Genomic DNA, 14,195 nt, shown 5'->3' with positions numbered 1-14,195 from the left:
GCGGTGGTTCGGTCTCGGTGGTTGCGTCGTCGCCAACATCCGACCCGACACTTTTACCTCGTGCTCTTCTTCTATAAAGTTAGTCCAGATTATGAAACTTTGATTTAAGACAAATGGTAAAAATACACTTACTCGCGGACGGAAGGAATATGTTTAAGTAACTTCTGATTCCTTGGTATATGTCTGAGTTGCCACTTCATATGCACACAAATAAACGAAAATGCTATCCGAGGAATATTTTCTGAGGATGAAATTCCAACGAACCACGTAATGAAAACTGCCACGCCTGCCTTGAAATTCCCCCCTAAACACAATAAAAACTGCCATGTTGCGAACCAACCTGTGGTTGGATGGTTAGATGAACAGCGGTATCCTCAGTTCATCAGGATTCAAATTCCGGTGGACTCTGTCTCTTGGAGGTGCTCATACAGATAGGGTGTGCATGTGTGTACTCATAGGGATAAGTGTATGCGTGTGCATATAAGCGCTTGCGTTTGTACTATATTGAAAAAAAACTGCCATGTCCACCCAGCATGCACGTCCTAAATTAAACCCTTGCATTCATTTGAAAAGCAAATCTCACAATTGTCGCATGACTGTTCTTTTTTTCAAGTCCGGTCAACCACGTACCGCCGTCTTCTTCCCTTTGCCGTCATTTTCGACGTCGATCTTCAAGTTATCCTGAAGATTCTTTTCCTTCCGAGTTGGATGATGATCTACGTCCTTTTTGTCTGGGCTAGTCTCAACCTTTTCGTCCAGGCTAGTTTTTGAAACAATGCAAGAAAACTGTTGGCAAATGTGCAATGCTTGTGATTGAACAAATTTGTTTAACACTCATGTCAAATCATGGCCACGTCCATCACTCTGATCTTTGTTCAATTTACTTGATCTTTTTTTATACTGCATTATAGTTTCTGTTAATTTTACTGGCTCGTTTTTTGTTTGATACTGCATTATAGATTCCTTTAATTTGACTTGCTTATTTTTTGATACTGCATTATAGATTCCTTTAATTTGACTTGCTTTTTTATACTGTATTATAGTTTCCGTTAATTTTACTTGCTTGTTTTTCTATAGTATACTGCATTATAGTTTCCGTTAATTTTACTTGCTTGTGTCTTTTTATACTGCATTACAGTTTCTGTTAATTTTACTTGCTTGTTTTTTTATACAACATTATTATTGTACTAAAACCATAACACTTACTTTCAAGTGGAGGGAGTAGTTTCTTGTTGTATTCCAAATAGAGGATGGTAGATAACAACATAGCAATTAAACAAATGATCAAATATAACAAGACTTAAACAGGGGGGAAGAACAGATCTCATCTTATCAGTGATCAACACATGAGACAACTCAAGTTACACTGATACAATAGCAATAACCAGAGAATGGTTTCTTTGACAGACAAAACTTAAACAGGGGGAACAACACATCTCATCATCTCATAATGAGCCTCAAAGCCCCCTGGATGCACGCTACTGACTCCCTTTTATACCACCCTAATTAAGCTCCCAACTTATATTTACAGGTGCCTCACAAACAATTCACAATGGCGGGTGAGATCTTCTTCAGGTTCGTTGGTTTTATTCCCAGGTAACAATGGAGCCACAACTGGCATGTCGACGACGGCGGATCGGTACTTACAGTTGACACTCAACAATGCAGAGGAAGAAGGCGGCGACAATGGCGCGCCGTCGGAGATCGATCACTGGCCTTCCAGGAGCACCCTGAGGCTATGGAGCCCCTCGGCCGAGATGCTCCGCTCGACCCTGCCCGCCCTGTTCACCCTGATCTGGGGAGGGGCCTCCTGGTGGAAGGAGACCATGACCGCCGTCAGGTTGTCAGTGGCGCCCCGCCGGATCGCCTCCTCCACGATCTCCTTGCAGCACCGCCGGAGGTCGTTGTGCTCCTGGAGCCTCCGCCGCGCAAAGTCCACCGAGTTCTGGTTGGAGAAGTAGTCCCAGATGCCGTCGCTGCCGATGATGAGGAACTCATCGTCCTTGGTCAGCGTGATCATCTTGAGCTCCGGTTCTGCGCTCAGCGGGCCTCCCGGCTCGCCTATCTCCTTCAGGCCGTCGAGGTGCCAGTCACCCAGCGCTCTGGTGACCGCTAGCTGGCCGTTCAGATAGCCGTCGTCGACGTAGCCGCCTAGGGATTCGACCCGCTTTCTTTCATTCAGGCAGCAGGTCCTGTGGTCCTTGGACATTTCGATTGCGGCGCCGCGCCGGGAGAGGACCGCTCGGCAATCACCAGCATTTGCGACCAGAAGAGACCTGCACAAGACATGCAAACAATCAGCATTGCTGGTCACTCAATAACAGAGCAACCTGCAGCTAGGGAGTACTGATGCTAACTCTGATGAGCCATACTGGCATTGGCATACAACACAATGTGCATGGTAGCAGTATCACAAGAGGTCCTAGTGCAAGTGCAGCAGTTTAGAGAAATTTAACCTTAGTCTAAAGCATGTTGAGATTTTTTGAATTATGATGCATTAGTTTGAAAGCAGCTTCAGGAACAAGTTAACCTAGAGTCAACTCCAGTACTCTATTGCATTATGATTTTCTGGTCACCAATAAAATGAAAATACTAAAGTAAGAGCCAGGATTGCAGGTCACAGGAACAGTACCTCCCAAAAATCATTGCTGTAAGTGCAGTTGTTCCAGAAGAAAGCCCATCCTGTAGAGAGCACTTCTCTGCAAACTGACTGTCAGTTTGCACAAACGACCTCCTGACTGCCTTCTCGAGCTCAAGAGGAAAAGCAGCATCTTCCACAATGACCCGTGGCAAGTTGTCGCGAACATACTGTGCGGCATCTTTTCCACCATGTCCATCAAACACCTGAGAATCGTAAGGACATGATTATGTCAGAAAAAGGAACATTTACTGTGAAACTGAACAACCAGATTTGAGAAGTGAATAAGCAATTACCCCATAGAAGGAAATAACTTCATCATCCACCATGTTGTACCCAAAGTTCTTGGCTAGGTTGGGGATGCAGACATGCGCATCTTCCATGTAATCACGGCCACCAATGTCAGACCAATCCCCTGATCGGATAGCTGGGACAAAATTGTGCCAGCTCTCTCCAATCCCAGCCACCATCTTGGCTTGCTTGAAATCAATGGACACTGTGTTTTCACAGACTCTCTCCATCTGCACATTAGCAAATTAACAGAAGATTAGATCACGGCAGTCTTCTGATGAAGAAACAAGGTACTGCATCAGCTTTGAAAAAAAGATAGCAGTAAGGGATAGCAGAGTACATTTAGGACAATGATACAAAGGGTGTACTCAGGTTAAAAGAATCTATCTTCCCAAGTTTTCAACCCTATCAACAACTATGCAACAGCTTAAGTAACGTCGCCACCATCCATCACATAGAAAGTGGATGACTTGCAAGCTTGCAGCAACACTAATCCACCTAGCTGAAAGGGACGTACAAACAGAAGCCCAACTCGGTCAAGTCGGCGACAGACGGCAATCCCTTATTCGACAAAGAATGCCACGAGTAGCCATTTCGAGTGTGGGCAATCATAAACAAAACCCCCCAAAATGCACAGGAACGCACTGACAAAACCGCAAACCACAAGCCCCAGAAGGTGCTACTGAGTACTGACTAGCCGAGGAATGTCAAGCTTCCAGGTGTACATTCTTGAGCACCACCCCACAGCCCACTACCTGCCTGCCGGCATTGCAACCCATAATTGCAAGCTAAAGGGACAAAGCGGCCCCATGATTATGTAATTCAGACCTAGAAAGGCACGTACATCACCAGGAAATTGCCAAGGACGTGTCGTCCTAGGAGGCTTCACAGCACGGGAAAGGCCAGCTTTTCCTTAGCCTCAATGCAGAAAGGGGCACAGCACTATCTGAACTTTACCAGCGCTGACTGTTCTACATGTAAAGACTAAAGAACACAGATGATGATGATGGATGATTACCATTTGTTGAACCATAAATCTTTCCCCAACACTTGTTAAAAACATGTAAAGGACACCCTCTTTGGTGTTAGTAGTATTTAACCTCAATTAGTGGGAGAGGAAGAAAGGAACCAAGCACTACTACCAAGTGTGAACTTTGCAGACGTTGATTTTTGTGAACAGTTCAGTTTGTCCTAACTTTCAGATGCAAATATCTTTCTCTGTCACAGGAGATGAGGTGCAAATATCCTGTGACGGCGGACGAATGGATGGCAGAGCAACCACGTCAACTGGAAATCCCACACGAGGATTTTGATCACAGGATCAGAAGCACCGCATAAGAACAAGTGAACAACAATGCACATGCAGAAGCAGACATGGGGCATGACATCCGCCGAGCCAGGACAACAAAAAAGATTTCGCTTTTGCGGCACGCCGCCCCGGCTGGCTTAATCCCAGCTAGAAACTTCTGGGCCGCCGAACAAACAATTCAAGGCATATCCCTCTGTTCACACCTTACGCACAAGGGAGATATAATAATAATAATAATAATAATAATAATAATAATAATAATAATGGGAAAATATTGCTTACTAGTAATTCTTGCTAATAAAAATTAAGAATAATAACAGGATAATATTACTACTAGTAGTATATTCTTGTAAAAGATGAGATAATGGGAGTAGTTCATTAATTCCAGCTGCAATAAGTAAACTAGTGCTAAATAGTCTCTGCTACTCCTACTTGGCTCTGGATTTTTCAGGGAAAGGGAAGGGGAGAAACGGAAGCATTCGCGCAGCACGCAAAGTGTGTGCACGAAGCAACCGACTCACTGGTGGGTTTTTTCTTCTTCTTCTCCTCCTCGACTAATCGACCGTCCAGACCGGAGCAACAACTAACACGCACGAATCATGGACGAAAGGAGAAAGAAAGACATCTATTTTGGCCTCATGTTCTCGCGGCGGACAGAGAAACCACCGAATTCAGCGAGCGGAATCCACACAGGGGCAAGAACATCGCAAGAAAAGGAAAGAAAACAGAGTCAAATCGAATGGGCGTAGAACAGGGGAGGGGAGGGGATGGGAGGGGGGTTGCCCACCGCGAAATCCGCCGGCCTCTCGATCTGCGCGTCCTCGAATCCCTCCACGCACATGTCCGGTTCGCCGCCGCCGACGACTTCTTCTTCCTCCCGGCCTCTGTTGCTCTGCCTCGCCAAGACGACGACGAAGGAGGAGGAGCGATTCGACTCGAACTGCCGCCGCAGGTTCCGGTGAAGAAGGAGTGAAGGAGGAGTGGGGCGCGACCGAGACCGGGACGGGCTTGGAATCGGAGCAGAAGATTCGCGGGAATATCTCTAGCTAGCTCTCTGTTTCGATCGGGGGCAGGAAAAGGAAGGCGGAGGCGGATGTGGGATTTGCTGCTGGTTTCTCTCTTCTCTCTGTTTACGGAGACGAGGGGAGAGGAGGTATTTATCCGAGTCGAGGGACGAGAGGCCGGGGGGAACACGTGCTGGTTTGAGCCCCCGGTGGGCCATGCGTTTTTTCTTTTTCTTTCTTTTCTTGGCAGATGGTTTGTTATTATTACTATTATCCTGTAGAGCTCGTTTTTCACCCGGAGGGGATCTTTTGCGAGAGAAAAATGCTGGCCACGCCAATGCTGCCAAAAGAGGAAGAAAACATGTTTACCATGCTCCTTTATTTTTACCTCGAGAAGATGATTAAGATCTTATTACATCCAATATGTAGAGCGCAGGGTTTTCGTGGGTAGAACTATCCATGGGTTTCTTGTAAAGTGAAGACTAGATTAAACTTGCTTACTTCTCACCTGGATGACAATTATCATACTTGAAAAAAGATATATTTACATATGCGTGTCATACATAATACTGTAAATGTATATTAAAGATGAAAAGCAAAAGAGTATAAAAGCCACCCACGCTACATCGTCGCATTACGAACGCTACCGACAAGCGTCCACCGGACTAAAAGTAGCTACTCGACATGCCCTCCAACAAACAACGTTGTAAAGAAGCCCCGCGGATCACCGCATAACATGCCCGCCGTGCATGAGGCATTGCCTTCCTCAGCACTCGACTGGGGGACGTGGGCTTCAAGGGGAGATGCATTGTTGCAGACGATGTCGTTTCGATGCTTCCAAATAACGTTCGGTGCAAAGAAACAAAAATCCATGAATAGATGAGGATGAGTGTGGTGGAGTCGTAATCCTTTCGCGGGTGCCGCCAAGGATGTGAGAACTATATCTAGATTCTTGTAGAAAAAGGCATACTTCTAAAATATGTATAAGCATGTGTATCGTGTATCAAAGCGAATGAATGGTATGTAAACCGTCCACGATACATCACCTCATTACGAACGCTACCACCAAGCGCCCATTGGACTAAAAGTAGCTACTCGACAAACTCTCCAACAAACAACGCTGTAAAGAAGCCCCGCGGATCACCAGACTAAAAGTAGCTAGTCGACAAACCCTTCAAGAGGAGATGCATTGTTGCAAAAGGTGTCGTTTCGATGCTTCCAAATAACGTTCGGTGCGAAGAAACAAAATTCCTTGAATGGATGAGGATGAGTGTGGTGGAGTCGTAATCCTTTCGCGGGGTGCCGTCCATGATGTGAGAACTAACTATATCTAGATTCTTGTAGAAAAAAGCATACTTCTAAAATATGTATAAGCATGTGTATCATGTATCAAAGCGAAAGAATGGTATGTGAGCCATCCACGATACATCACCTCATTACGAACGCTGCCACCAAGCGCCCACCGGACTAAAAGTAGCTACTCGACAAACCCTCCACGGAAACAACGTTGTAAAGTAGCCTCGTAGATCACCGCATAACATGCCTGCCGTGCATGAGGCATTGCCTTCCTCATCGCTCGACTGGGGACGTGGGCTTCAAGACGAGATGCATTGTTGTAGACGGTGTTGTTTCGATGCTTCCAAATGTCCCAAATAATGTTCGATGCGAAGAAACAAAAATCCCTGAATGGATGAGGATGAGCATGGTGGAGTCGTAATCCTTTTGTGGGTGCTGTTCAACAGGTGCATCGTGCATCAAAGCGAAAGAATGGTATGTAAGCCATCCACACAACAACATCGCATTACAAAACACTGCCACCAACCGTGCACGGGACTAAAAGCAGCCGACAACCCTCCAAACAAACAACTCCTCAAAAGAAGCCCCGTGGATCACCGCATACGTAACATGCCCACCGTGCATCGAGCATTGCCCTCCTCGAGCACTCGGCTAGGGACACAAGCTTCAGTGGGAGATGCGCTGTTGCAGACGGTGTCGTTTCAATGCTAACAAATCTCCTGAATAACGTTCGGTGCGAAGAAACAAAAATCCCCGAATGGATGAGGATGAACGTGTTGGGGAACATAGTAATTTTAAAATTTTCCTACGCACACGCAAGATCTATCTAGGTGATGTATAGCAACGAGAGGGGATAGAGTGTTGTCTACGTACCCTCGTAGACCGTAAGCGGAAGCGTTATGACAACGCGGTTGATGTAGTCATACGTCTTTGATACGTCCATTTTGCATCATGCTTTTATATCGATATTTATTGCATTATGGGTTGTTATTACACATTATGTCACAATACTTATGCCTATTCTCTCTTATTTTACAAGGTTTACATAAAGAGGGAGAATGCCGGCAGCTGAAATTCTGGGCTGGAAAAGGAGCAAATAATAGAGACCTATTCTGCACAGCTCCAAAAGTCCTGAAACTTCACGGAACTTATTTCCAGAATATATAAAAAATACCAAGCGCAAGAAGTAACAGAGGGGGGCCACCCACCAGCTGATGAAGCTATGTACCTAGGGTAGGATCATGGACCTGTCCGACATACCCTCCCCAAGGACATCTCTGCAAAGAATCAGAAGCAGTCGAAGAGAAACCATCGTCCACTCGACCATGAAGATGCGCTCACTTGACCACCTTGAAGACACTCGACCACCAGAAGATGAGAAGCTCTCCACTCTGCAATGGTCAAGACTTAAACCATAGCTTTATGGGCATTTATAACACTTTACTGCAGACGTTACCAGTAACGCCCCTCCTTTATGAACATTGAACCCTGTGTAACGGAGGGGAGCTGGGGTCCTGGCGCACTCTATATAAGCCACCCTCCTCCTCTGGGACAAGGGTTCGCACTTTTGTAAACGCACACACATATAATCCAGTCGACCGCCTCAGGGCACCGAGACGTAGGGCTGTTACTTCCTCCGAGAAGGGCCTGAACTCGTAAAACTCGTGTGTACAACTCCTCCATAGCTAGGATCTTGCCTCATCATACTTACCCCCTATTCTACTGTTAGTCTTAGATCCACGACAGTTGGCGCCCACCGTGGGGCAGGTGTCTTAGCGACTTATTGGAGAAGTTGCAATTTTTTCGATCCCCTTCCACTACTAGGGAAAAGCCTACCAGCAGCGAGGGTTTTGGGCCTCTCAGTAGCGCGGGCACCGGCGCTACTAATAGGGCGCTACAGCTAACGTATAGCAGTAGCGCCGGTTGTCCCACGCTACTGCTATACATGAATAGCTGTAGCGCTCTTTGGGAAAGGGCGCTACTGATATTATCTGCAGCGCTGTTTGCTGTGACACGCTACTGACAATGCGGCGCTACTGCTAAATTTCCCCCCTCACTACTACTAGTTTATTTATTAGTTTTTTTCCTGCATATTTGTTTTGTATTTGTTTTGTATTTGAATAGGCTTTATACAATAATCTTTAGCATATCATACACATACAAATGTAATCATAGCATATACATACAATTAGTCTCATCAAATCATGTCATCATCATAATCATCATCCAACACAAAGTGGTCTCTCGTCATCATCTCGAAAATAGCGATACAAGTCTCGAATGATATGCAAATACATCGTCATCCATCTAAACAATGATATACGCAAGAAGAGCTATCACTTTGAGAACATGAGTTCGTATCCCTCTTTTGCATTAGCGTGAACCTCTAAACTAACTACCGCCTGTCGCTCGGAAACTGGAAGGGCCTGACACTCCGGCCACTTGTCGTATATATACTCCTGGCATAGCACTTCTTCGCCATCTATGATCTATGCACCTACATCATCACATGAGTTGATGATATGCAACATATATAGTTGAGCAACAGAAAGAGACAGACTTGGCAAAAATAAAAACAACATATCATAAGCATAAATAACAAAGTTCATCGTACCCCAAAATGCCCTAACTAGAGTGATTTTTGCTAGTCGAGGAGGAGGACGGTTTAATTACATCACAAATAAAGTTTCACCGTGCATAACTCAAAGTTTTGTCATACAGAAAGTATGGACTAAACAGACACATTGTCATATATCGACAACCACTCCAACATGTCGTTCCATTCATCCAAGTCAGGGAGATAGTCCCCGAGCCTAGTGAAAGGCTTCAGGTCGAGACGCTGAGAGGCTATCCATGTTCGGACGTCTTCCCGCGACATTTGTCCTTTTCCGTAGAACATCCCTGTTTTTCCGACGACCTCCTTCATGATGATTTGGGCAAGTTCGCGCTGGATGTTATAGAACTCAGCTCGAAGTCGATGATCCTCGATATCTCCTATGTCCTTTGCCCATTGCAGAATATGGGCATCGCCGGAAGAAGGTGCCATGCGAAGGTTCTAGTGATCCCGTCTGTACTCCAGCATGTGGTGTAGGACATAGAATCCATCATTAAGAGAATCGTCCGGTTGCTGGATGCAGCAGAAGTTGGTCTTATGGCCGAAGGCGACCCTGCCGCCCCTCATCTTCTTGTCCCTGACCTCTCCACCCAGTGATTGGTAGTGATACATAGCACTGTCGAGAACATCCTTTATGTGGGTGTAATCCTTTTTGTGAATGTTCTTCGACGTGTCCAAGTAAAGAGCGTGGGAGAATCGGGGGTAGAGGATGATGAGGATGGCGCGCCCGCCGCTGCGCAAAATAAGTCCTCAAATTAATTAGCCTCCACCGTGCAAATGAATGATTGAAATCGAAGGAAGGATAGCAGCGCGGATGACTTACACGGGATGATAAGGCACGAGAATCGCCCCCTTGTCCTTATTGGTGAGCATGAAACTGGCGATGTAATCCCTCGCGTATTCACGGTGATTTGCGTAGACTCCCAAGAAGCCCTCGTGCATGTAGTACGGGTCAGTGACACAGATATGAGATATCTGCTCAACCCCGATGATGTAGTTCATGTGCAAGGCATAAAGGCGGACAAACGTAAAATCCAGCTTCTTCACGTGAAACATGTCGAATATGTAATCGAATCGGAGGAAGAACTTATCCGCGGGGAAGCTGTCGACGTATGACATTTGCCGCGGAACGTTAACCACGTAGAGTGGGTATCCTGGATCTTTCGAGGCGATGAGGTCTTTCTCTACCCGCAACACATCGTCATGAAGTCTCTTTAGATCGCCGAATCTGGCCCGTAGCGCTGTTGCAGGTAGGATTGGTTGACCGAGGATATGCCATTTATTCGCACCGGGGATATCTATACGGTCCTGAAGCCGAGGCTGCTGAGGCTGCTGGATCATAGAAACATGTTTTTTGTCTTTCCTCGCTCTCTTCCTAAACTTCTTTACTACCGGAAGGTCGTCCATAATATGTTGAGACGGCAATTCAGGCACCGACTCATGACGCTCAAACCTTGAGGAGGCGCCAGTATAGACATACTGTTCAGCAGCGCCATCGTCGTCCTCATCCTCATCCATGGCGACGTCATCAGCGACTAATGGAGCCTCCTCCTTACCCCGTCCGCTATCGCCCAACCCGACACCCGACGATAATTGGGTAGGTGGGGTGTTGATGTTCATACCTTGCTGAGGCTGCGTGCTCATGGGTGTGCTCCCGGCCGCCTCCAGACGAAGCAGACTCTTTGGCCACAACAGGACCCACCCAGCATTGCAACAATCACCAAGCCACCGCGGTGTCTCGTCGTCATCCCCAAGTAGTACCGGAGGAGGCAAATTCTCATGGCCCGGTTTGACACTGGCCACGGAAACCTTGAAGACGTTCGGGGGGATCGGCCGGCTGTGGAACAATGGTTCCTTCGGCTCCATTATCATCGCCTTCCCCACGTCCACCTTCTGGTCGCCGATGGTGTACAATATGGTGCACGGGGTTTCGTCGGCCTGCAAAGAAAAGTCTGCGACGTGAGACATCCGAAAGGCAACGAAAACGGGAGATTATACATTTATATTGAAGGGGGCCGGTGTGACAGACACTAGTGCAGAACTGGGCAATAGCACCGGTTCGTAAGGCCCTTTAGTGCCGGTTCCATAACCGGCACTAAAAGTGTGGGCACTAAAGGCCCCCCCCCCTTTAGTACCGGTTCAGCACAAACCGGTGCTAAAGGGCAACCACGTGGCACGAGCCAGCTCCGGGGGCCGGGAGCCCTTTAGTACCGGTTGGTAACACCAACCGGTACTAAAATGTTTGGGGGGTTTTTGGTTTTATGATTTCTTTTTCATTTAATTTTGTGTTTTCCATTTTAATTCTTTTTCGTTTGCTGGTATTTTACGATACTACACATTGTACACGTTATGCATATATATATATATAGAATTTCTAGTAGAACCAATCATATATATATCATCAATGTCTCACAAACCACCATATTAATTCACACATACACACATGTATAGCTATATACAATTTCTCCTACATATGCATGTTGCCTTCGGAGCCAGTGGCATTAGCCTAATTGGTGCCTTCGGAGCACGATGACAATTGGAAGTGGTTCATGACCTGGTCGATGGGGGCGGTAGCGGGTAATAGTATTCTCCCTTCGGATTTATGACCTGGTCGAGCAAAAATCCCGCTATTTCCTCTTGAAGTGCTTCTACGCGCTCCGTTTCTAGGAGCTTGTCCCGCACCTCTGTGAACTGTTAAGAAGGAGATCAATATGCATGTGTATTAGTTGTGTGACTAGATATCGATAATGGTGTAAAAATTGTGAATAGTGTTCTGACAAGCGTACCCATTCCTGTCTTTGAGATCTGCTCCTTTCGGACGCCATCATGCGAATGTTCTCGCAAACGCAGAATGCACACAGATCAGTCCCCTGCGCCTGCTTCAGGGCCTTTATTACGAGAATGGAATTTAATTTGATCAGATAATAATTAATCAAGCATGATAATTAAAGAGATGGCAGCTAGCTAGCTAGTACTACTTAATTACTTACCTTGGGTCGAAACCATTTCAGCTGTCATTTCCATTCACCTTCCGTGACGCTGATGAACCTTGCCCAAGCCCTGCCCGCCGACAAAGAAAATGAATAAAGGGGTTATTAAATAGTTCATATCATGAAATGACGAACTAAATAGGCCGAGATATATAGTTAATAATGATTGAAATTACCTATTGACTATCCCAAACAAGATGTTATAGTCACTATTTGATTTGAGTAGTGAGTCCAGTATTTCAACTGTTCCGGCGTCAACTTTAATGATACACAAGATCCAGTGAAATCTGCATGCACACACGTTTGCATGTCTTAATTAAGCGGGCATATGTAAGCAAAAACATGTAGCTAGCTAGTAGGCAAAAATAGAGAATTTGTAGTACAAGAAAGTGTGACTCACTGGAAGTTGTAAGGAAGTAGTATATCTTCATTGTATTTGAGGCGCTTCAAGAACTCTAGCATGCTGTCCTCTACCTGCTTTTCATGATGCTTGTTTATTTTCCATGTGTATTCATTAACGGTGTTTGGGTCAATGAACCCAATGCCATAGCGTCCACCTTTTCTCATTTCATACATATTCATCCTGCATAATACCACAGAAAAGAATATAGTGAGGATAATTACAGGTAATGATTGATCAAAAGGATCACTACAGCTAGCTTGAGACTTAAATTACAGAAAGAAATCACTTACAGACAATAGCAACTGACGATAGATTTGTCGAGTGCGTCTTGATTGTATAACCGAAACATTTCAGAATACTCAACGGTCACAGGTTTCTGATGGTAGTAATGATCCTTCTTGACTTGCACCATGAGGGACTCTCGATCGGATCTCTTGGTAATGTCCATGTACCATTGATGCAATTCATACATTCTCGTTGGGAGCTTCTTGACCTCTTCTGGCTTGACCAAAGGTTGGCCCCAGGCATATTTCCGTTTTATTTCCTCCTCTGTAAGCACAGGCATGTCCTCGATCTCGAGGAGTTGTCCAACAGTGATGTTGAGAGTTTCAGCCTGCATTATATGCTCCTGGGTTATTACCACATCGCCCACCTCGGGAACGTAAACTGTTTGGCCACAATAATATTGGGCGCGCGTACTGTCACGTGTTGTTGGCGGCACAACAAGCGAGGGGATCGATTACGCCGCCTGTTTTCCTAGCTGGGCAATGGTTTTCCTGCATTTTTTGACAGCTGCTTGTTGTTTGCTCGAGCTCGAGCTCGCCTCCTTCTGTAGACGTTGTTGATGTAACTTCCTGATGTGGCGCTCATAGTCTGTGTCAACAGGCTTAGGAGCTGGTGGTTGAGCCATACGAATGAAGTGGTCAACTACTTCCACAGGCACTTTCTCCCTTGGCGGCGGTGGCGGTTTCGGTCCAAAATGGGCGTCAACTTCTGCCCGCACTATGGCATTGGTTTGCTCCTCGGTCCTGTCGTAAGCCCTCTTAGGAAGAGGAATAGTGAGGTTTGGACCATATTTATATCGCTTGCCTCCGCCTGTACTTCCTGTACTATGACCTCGACTGGTACCGCTACGCACCATAGCTACGGGGTGTCTCTTTTGCGATTGTTGAGGCGGCGGAGACGGCTGACGGGGCTGAGTTGGACGAGGAGGAGTGGCCTAAAGCTGTGCCGGACTTGGAGGAGGAGTGGCCTGAGGTTGTGCCGGACTTGGAGGAGGAGTGGACGTCTGACGCTGTGTCGGACTTGGAGGAGTGGCCTGACACTTTGCCGAACTTGGAGGAGGAGGAGTGGCCTCACGCGTTGGTGGACTTGGAGGAGCGGGAGTCTGCTCACTCGGTGGCGGACTTCGACGAGGAGTCGGGTGACGCGGTGTCAGTGGCCTTCGAAAGATGATGCAATCCTTTCTCCATAGGATGATACGATGTTTGGCATCTCCGAGTGTGTGCTCCTCATCACCTCCAGGAATTTCAAGCTCTAGCCCCGAATATTGGTCCACCACCTCATCAACCACGACATGAGCATAGCCTACTGGAATCGGGTTGCAATGGAAGGTTGCATCGGGGGAATTTGTATAAGCAACGCCGTCCG

The 14,195-nt window shown here is 46.4% G+C and overlaps 1 protein-coding gene across 1 annotated transcript; it reads right to left on the bottom strand.

Annotated features, from left to right (window-relative positions):
- Window positions 1–1,300: 1,300 nt before the first annotated feature.
- On the bottom strand, window positions 1,301–5,387 carry LOC125528356 (putative protein phosphatase 2C 27). Its single transcript, XM_048692831.2, has 4 exons — window positions 5,026–5,387; window positions 2,935–3,159; window positions 2,633–2,844; window positions 1,301–2,276 (listed from the first exon to the last, which is right to left on the bottom strand). The coding sequence occupies exons 1-4, from the start codon at window positions 5,077–5,079 to the stop codon at window positions 1,709–1,711; spliced, it is 1,059 nt and encodes a 352-aa protein (XP_048548788.1). The 5' UTR covers window positions 5,080–5,387; the 3' UTR covers window positions 1,301–1,708.
- Window positions 5,388–14,195: the final 8,808 nt, after the last annotated feature.

The sequence above is a fragment of the Triticum urartu genome, chromosome 6A, assembly GCF_056163025.1.
Source record: "Triticum urartu cultivar PI428250 chromosome 6A, HENAU_Tu73, whole genome shotgun sequence".
NCBI classification, from domain to species: domain Eukaryota; kingdom Viridiplantae; phylum Streptophyta; class Magnoliopsida; order Poales; family Poaceae; genus Triticum; species Triticum urartu.
This window is presented reverse-complemented; position numbering and strand designations above follow the sequence as displayed.